The 7,318-nt window shown below is 40.2% G+C and overlaps 1 protein-coding gene across 1 annotated transcript; it reads left to right on the top strand.

Moving 5' to 3' along the window:
• The first annotated feature begins 644 nt into the window (after window positions 1-644).
• nkx2.5 (NK2 homeobox 5) lies at window positions 645-2,490 on the top strand. Its single transcript, XM_041856632.2, has 2 exons — window positions 645-1,153; window positions 1,703-2,490. The coding sequence occupies exons 1-2, from the start codon at window positions 820-822 to the stop codon at window positions 2,314-2,316; spliced, it is 948 nt and encodes a 315-aa protein (XP_041712566.1). The 5' UTR covers window positions 645-819; the 3' UTR covers window positions 2,317-2,490.
• Window positions 2,491-7,318: the final 4,828 nt, after the last annotated feature.

The raw sequence follows: 7,318 nt of genomic DNA, 5'->3' as shown, positions 1-7,318 counted from the left end.
CTATGATAGGCCCTACTTATTTCATAAGACATTTGTACTGTGTACATAGCCTGTACATGATGGCTGCAAGTAGGCCTACACGAATGTGTCATAAGGAATGACTATAGAATGTTATGGCATGTGTGACACTCCTGGCCCGGCTGCGCTGCGTGGGTTGGAGGGTGCTGGTTTGTTGTCGTCTGTTATCACGTCCTGATGGCTAGGCCAGCGGTAGGCACCAGGATCTCTGCCCGACAGACGGACATGGTTTCGGGTTCCAGTGTTGCAGCATGACCATAGGGACCAACATGCCCGGAGGAAGAGACATGTGGGTCCCTATGGTCTTGCTGCTACACATGTTGGTCCCTATGGTCATGTCACATTATTTATTCTATTCCCTTTTGCCTTCAACAATATACATTTTATGGGGAAATATTAATACAAATGTATAATAAATTCCAACCATCGACAAAAGGCGTGTTTGTGACTGTGCGTAATGGAATAGGATTCAGATGCAGCACGGACATGTAGGGTTACCTTACTAGCTATTATTTTGACGTCACCGGAACTGGGAACACCAATAGGAAGCCCCCTAACAACGTCTCATGAGAGATTTAACCTCCCCCTCATCCTCTTCTCCCCCCTCTCTCCCCCCGCGTCGCAGAAAAGAGGCCAAGAAATGTTAGGGACTCGAGTTGATAGTCAAGATGCACACTTCAGTCAAGATCCCCCTCGGTTAAACAAACGAGTACTTGAGCTCAGTAAATATTACCAAGAAAAGGAGATTTTGGTATCATTGGTTTGTTGCCATTTATATGTCAGATTAACTGTTCCTTGGCAATGTTTTCCAGCCCCAGCACGTCCACACCCTTCTCGGTTAAGGATATATTAAACCTGGAGCAGCACACTAGTGCTGAGGACCTGGTCTCACTGGACATCTCTCCACGGATGGACTGTGCCTTACCGACCTCCTCCTGCATGCTGGCCCGCCTGAAACAGGAGCCTCTCCGGGAGATATCGTCTGGAGGCTCGCTGTTTGGAGAGGAGCTCCATGTGGCTAAAGCCAACAGAAATACTGACCTCAACTTCGCATCTACCTTCTATGGGAAATCTTTCTTAGAAATGGACATCAAGGATGGCAAGACTGACAGCTTTGAGGGGAAAGACAGAAAAGGTAACAGTTTATATGATATTACTATCGAAATAGCCCTACGTAAACCCATGTGAAAATCTGAATAGTTATGCAAGGAACTAACAGATTTGCGTCAGACAGACACAATCTGAAAGCCTTTTAAAAGATGTGTAGGCTAAGGATATAAGGCATTTCACAAGTGATGTAATAGTAATGCTACTCCTATATTATACACTTATTCTGGACTAAGAACAGTCATAAGGAGGCCTAATCTATTTTACAATAAAGGAGAACGTTTTAGATTGAATTCTCTCATCAGGATACCAAACAGTTCCATGGAAGTTTGATTACAATTGAGAAAATATAGTAATCACCTTCATAATCGACTGAACCTGTTTGACTTTTTGGACTCTAGGATGTAGGGCAGACCTAGAAAGTTTGTCTAATTTCTTAAATGTCTGACATTCTAAACCAAGTCTTGCATAAAAGTATTTAGGCTGAATTCCTTTTTATGGGTTCTTTATACAATTTAGCATACTGGAATTAAATTAAAAATGTCCTTAATTTATTATGTTATTTCTATTCCACCAGACATGTCCTACGTCGCTCAGAGCGAGCCGGTGGAGGACCTGAAGTCAGAGGACCCGGATCGACCCGCCAAACCCCGGAAGCGCAGGAAGCCGCGCGTGCTGTTCTCACAGGCGCAGGTGTATGAGCTGGAGCGTCGCTTCAAGCAGCAGAAGTACCTGTCGGCTCCGGAGAGAGACCACCTGGCCGCGGTGCTCAAACTGACCCAAACACAGGTCAAGATCTGGTTCCAGAACCGCCGCTACAAGTGCAAGAGACAGCGACAGGACCAGAGCCTGGAGATGGTCGGTATCCCGCCGCCGAGACGCATCTCAGTCCCAGTGCTGGTCCGAGACGGGAAGCCCTGCCTTGGAGACTCGACGACCTATAATACTTCATATAATGCGGGCCTTAACCATTTCACTTATAACAGTTATCCAGCGTTCAGTAATTATCCCAGTCCTGGCTGTAATACGAACTATGCGTGTAACTATCCCACAACTACGGTGCAGTCTATCCAGCCCTCACCAAACAACGGGAATTACATGAACTTCGGCGTTGGGGAGTTAAATAACGTTCAAAACACGTTTCCGTCCGGCAATGGAGTGCCTTCTTTACATGGGATCAGAGCGTGGTGAACGAATGATAGAAATAAAACATTATCATCAGACAAATTGTTTTAAATTGCATGCGCTTTTACTCAATGGACTCATAGGCCTCGAGTGTTATGTTGTCGTTATTTTTACATTTAAGTAATTTAGCAGACGCTCTTATCCAGAGCGACTTACAAATTGGTGCATTCAATTTAGGATAGCCAGTGGGACAACCACCCTTTTTATTTATTTAATGGGGGGGGGATTACTGTTATACTATTCCAGGTATTCCTTAAAGAGGTAGGGTTTCAAGTGTCTCCGGAAGGTGGTCAGTGACTCCGCTGTCCTGGCGTCGTGGGGGAGCTTGTTCCACCCTTGCCAGAGCAGCGAGTAGATTTGACTGGGCTGAGCGGGAACTGTGCTTCCGTAGAGGTAGGGGGGCTAGCAGGCCAGTGGTGGATGAACGTAGTGCGGAGGAGCGGGGTGACATGAGAGAACTTGGAAGGTTGAACACCAGACGGGCTGCAGCGTTCTATTCCATTTACTGTACTTCGACTGGCAAACTCTTGATGTATGCATAAACCAAGTTCATTTTATTTTCATTACTAGTTTCTGAGATGGAATAGGGAGTTAATTGTAAAGCTGTATAGGAGATGTAGGTTACTACTTCAGTGGGAAGAAAAAATATGTATACAATTTGTCAGTGGACATCTTTCCCTCACTATAACGATTTTCCGTTTTCTTTGAGATCACAAATGTACTGTATGGAAATTATATTTGAAGGTACTTAATAATACACGTATTATTTGTAAATAAAGCTTTTCTTTGATGTAAATTATACCTTTCCTGCATGAATTTGATAGGCTACTTCACGTGGGCAGACTACAGGACATATTCTGAGTGGGAAAAAAGTATGAATTAATATGAACAAACAACTAGAATGGGATCCAATTCGATATCGCCTGATTTATTTATATCATCTTCAATTGCTTATACATTATTTCTAAATATGAAATGTAGCCTATCGACCAATTATAATTTTTGGCCTAGTGCTTTCATAAAACTATAGCCTATCAATACGAATTCTATCGACCATGAACTATTTCAAAGGCTAAATGTATTATTTATTTATAATACATTCGTTACTATTATGCTTCATAAAACATGGATTAGCCTAATTGTATTATTATTATTATTATTATTATTATTATTTATATTATTATTCATAGATACATTAAAATCGTTATGATAGGCCTCGACAACAATTGTCAAATCGATGAGGAAATAATATGTTCAAGATCACACAACAATATTCTATGCATTTAAATAAATTATGATTATCTTTACAACCGTTGTAAAAGAAAATCTCCAGTATTTTTTCTTCAGTTTTACTACTCACTATTCTACATATTGAGCAAACACCAGGCCTATCCTAGCATATGTCAGATACAATATGTCAGTGTGTTTTAATATTAGGAAAATCGTCCATCACTGTAGCCTATAGTAATTGCCTTTGTCTATAGCCAGCACACATTACAAGTAATCCATGTCAAACAATCTCACCCGCTATCCGTGCAGCGGTTCATGTATGTTTAACGTCAGGTTAAACCCTTCAAGTGGCTATTAGAGACCGTCAATCTGCTATAACCGGAAACTAAAGGTTGTAAAAGTTAACTTTTTTTTATTTTTTTACGACCAGCCGACCTCTCCATAAAACATGCTTGGAGCATGTCACGCAATATTGACTAAATAAGACAAATATCTGGTATAGGGCCTTAGACGGTATTTGTTTATAGCCTAAGTACATAGCCACGGGAAGTAGTTTGGAGGTGGGGGTGCTGCCGACGTGGGAGAAAATAGTAAAAAAATTGTCGCGCTGAAGAAGTCTAGATCGGTGAAGTCTAGATCGGTCTGAAGAAGTCTAGATCGGTCTGAAGAAGTCTAGATCGGTCTGAAGAAGTCTAGATCGGTCTGAAGAAGTCTAGATCGGTCTGCTAATCCAGGACTAGTAAATGTATTCGAGTGTTTACCAGTATATGTAACTTGAGTCTGATAATAATCTGTACAGTTAATAGGATAATACTTGTGGAATATAAAAGTACTTGCTTGATATATGTTTTCCAGTTTCTTACTTTGCAAATGCAACTTATTTCTACGTGAAAATTGAAATAGTATATTAATTCCTTTTCCATTTTAGTAGAGGCTATTATTCAGAGCAATTTACAGTAGAGTGGATACAACCCACAACCCTAGAATTGCTCTTATCCAGAGCGACTTACAGTTAGTGAGTGCATACATTTTCATACTGGCCCCCCGTGGGAATCCTGCAAGACACTGTTCTTAATTATACAACTACCTTTTTTGCCAAAGCAGATATGCTGAAAACACGTTGCCGCCTGCGCTACAGCCTTCTATATCAGTCTGCTAATACTAGTAATGGACAAGTGCACTACTTTTGTGAAAAACATTTTTTTTCTCCAAAAACAGTTATTTAATTTTGTATTCAGATTTCTCAGGGGGTGCTGCACCACCTCTACTTCCCACAGCTATGCCTAAGTCTATAGGTCCGGGCTACAAGGTCAAGTCCAGTTAGACCCATTTCTTCTACAGGTGCATGTTAGTCCCCATTAGTTTATAAAAATGGAAAACTTTTAAAGGGCGAGATACTATCACTGACATAATTTAAATATTTACAGAGAGGTCTGTGACGGTTCAGAAGGGCTGTGTTAAAGTCCCTCTGACGGGTCTTCAGTAGAAACAGTTCAGGGTTCGCGGAAATGCGTTCATCATCCTCATCATTAATCAGACAGTTACCGCTGATCCACAATCAGATTCTGAAATCGCCCACAGGCCCCAGAAATATACTGACAAATGTAATTTGAAATGGCAGTGAATAACCTAAAAAGCCATCACTGCACATATAGGCCTAAAAATAAACAGCCTTGTTTAATGTGCCTGCAGAGTGGACAGGGCTGCTATTTATCAAGTAGTAGCCAGAATAATTGTTGATACATTTCAATAATATGCTTATATAATAATTACATTTTAGTAATTTAGCAGACACTCTTTCTTATCCAGAGCATCTTAAAATCAGTTAATAATGCTGCTGATGAACTGGATAAATACAGTGCCTTTAGAAAGTATTCATACCCCTTGACTTATTCCACATTGTTGTGTTACAGCCTGAATTGATTAAATAAATAAAACATCTCAATCTACACACAATATCCCATAATGATAAAGTGCTTTTTTTTTTTTTTTTAGAAATGTTAGAAAATGTATTGAAAATGAAATACAGAAATAACTCATTTACATAAGTATTCACACCCCTGAGTCAATACATGTTAGAATCACATTTGGCAGTGATTACAGCTATGAGTCTTTCTGGGAAGGTCTCTAAGAGCTTTGCAAACCTGGATCGTACAATATTTGCCCATTATTATTTTTACATTCTTCAAGCTCTGTCAAGTTGTTTGTTGATTATTGCTAGACAGCAATTTTTTAAATATTGCCATATACTTTCAAGCCGATTTAAGTCCAAATTGTAACTAGGCCACTGAGGAACATTCAATGTCATCTTGGTAAGCAACTCCAGTGTATATTTGGCCTTGTGTTTAAGGTTATTGTCCTGCTGAAAGGTGAATTAATCTCCCAGTGTCTGGTGGAAAGCAGACTGAAAATGGATTTCCTCTAGGATTTTGCATGTGCTTAGCTCCATTCTGTTTATTTTTTATCCTGAAAAATCTTAACGATTACAAGCATACCCATAACATGATGCAGCCACCACTATGCTTGAAAATATGGAGAGTGGTACTCAGTAATGTGTTGTATTTGCCCCAAACATAACACTTTGTATTCATTTCTTTGCCACATTTTTTGCAGTATTACTTTAGTGCCTTGTTGGAAACAGGTTGCATGTTTTGGAATATTTGTATTCTGTACAGGATTCCTTCTTTTCATTCTGTCAATAAGGTTAGTATTGTGGAGTAACTACAATGTGGTTGATCCATCCTCAGTTTTCTCCTACCACAGCCATTAAACTCTGCAACTCTTTTAAAGTCACCATTGGCCTCATGGTGAAATCCCTGAGCGGTTTCCTTCCTCTCCGGCAACTGAGTTAGGAAGGACACCTGTATCTTTGTAGTGACTGGGTATATTTATACACCATTCAAAGTGTAATTAATAACTTCACCATGCTCAAAGGGACATTCAATGTCTACTTTTTTTTACCGATCTTCCAATACTGTAGGTGTCCTTCTTTGCGAGGCACTGGAAAAACTCCCTGCTCGACTGAGGGAGCTTACAGATAATTGTATGTTTGGGGTACAGAGATGAAGTAGTCCTTCACTTCAAAAAGAGTCCATGCAACTTGTGACTTAAACACATTTTATGTTGAATACAGACATTTCAGCTTTTCATTTTTAATTCATTAGTAAACATTTTAAAAAACATAATTCCACATTGACATTATGGGGTATTGTGTGTAGGCTAGTGACACAACATCTCAATTTAATCCATTTTAAATTCAGCCTGTAACACAACAAAATGTGGAAAAACTCAAGGGGTGTAAATACTTTCTCAAGGCACTGTATCACATTAAAAGCCCTTTAGGCAACATTGTGTGGGGGAACTCACTTCACCTCACTATGTAGAACTCAGTGTAGAACACAGTTCAGGGCCTGCCACCAAACAGGACCTATTCACATTTCAAGATCATACACACCTCTCCTCTTGATTGACACTATCATGGTGCTATGTAAGAATAGCTCCATTTGCTTGACATAGAGCCGGGGCCCTGCTATAAGTGTGCAGCTAAAGGGACGGGATGAGGAATTGGCCGAGCACAAATGGCTGCCACTTTAAAACAAGTACGAACCGCTTAGCCTTCTCTTAGGTCTATCGACTCTCTCCACACGTATTCGGTAACGTGTCTCACTGTAAAAAAACAAACAATATATATATATTGTATTGTCACATAGGTGCAGGGAAATGTATTGTTTTACAGGGTCAGCCATAGTACTACGGCTGTTCCTGGAGCAAATGATGG

The sequence above is a fragment of the Coregonus clupeaformis genome, chromosome 3, assembly GCF_020615455.1.
Source record: "Coregonus clupeaformis isolate EN_2021a chromosome 3, ASM2061545v1, whole genome shotgun sequence".
NCBI classification, from domain to species: domain Eukaryota; kingdom Metazoa; phylum Chordata; class Actinopteri; order Salmoniformes; family Salmonidae; genus Coregonus; species Coregonus clupeaformis.
This window is presented reverse-complemented; position numbering and strand designations above follow the sequence as displayed.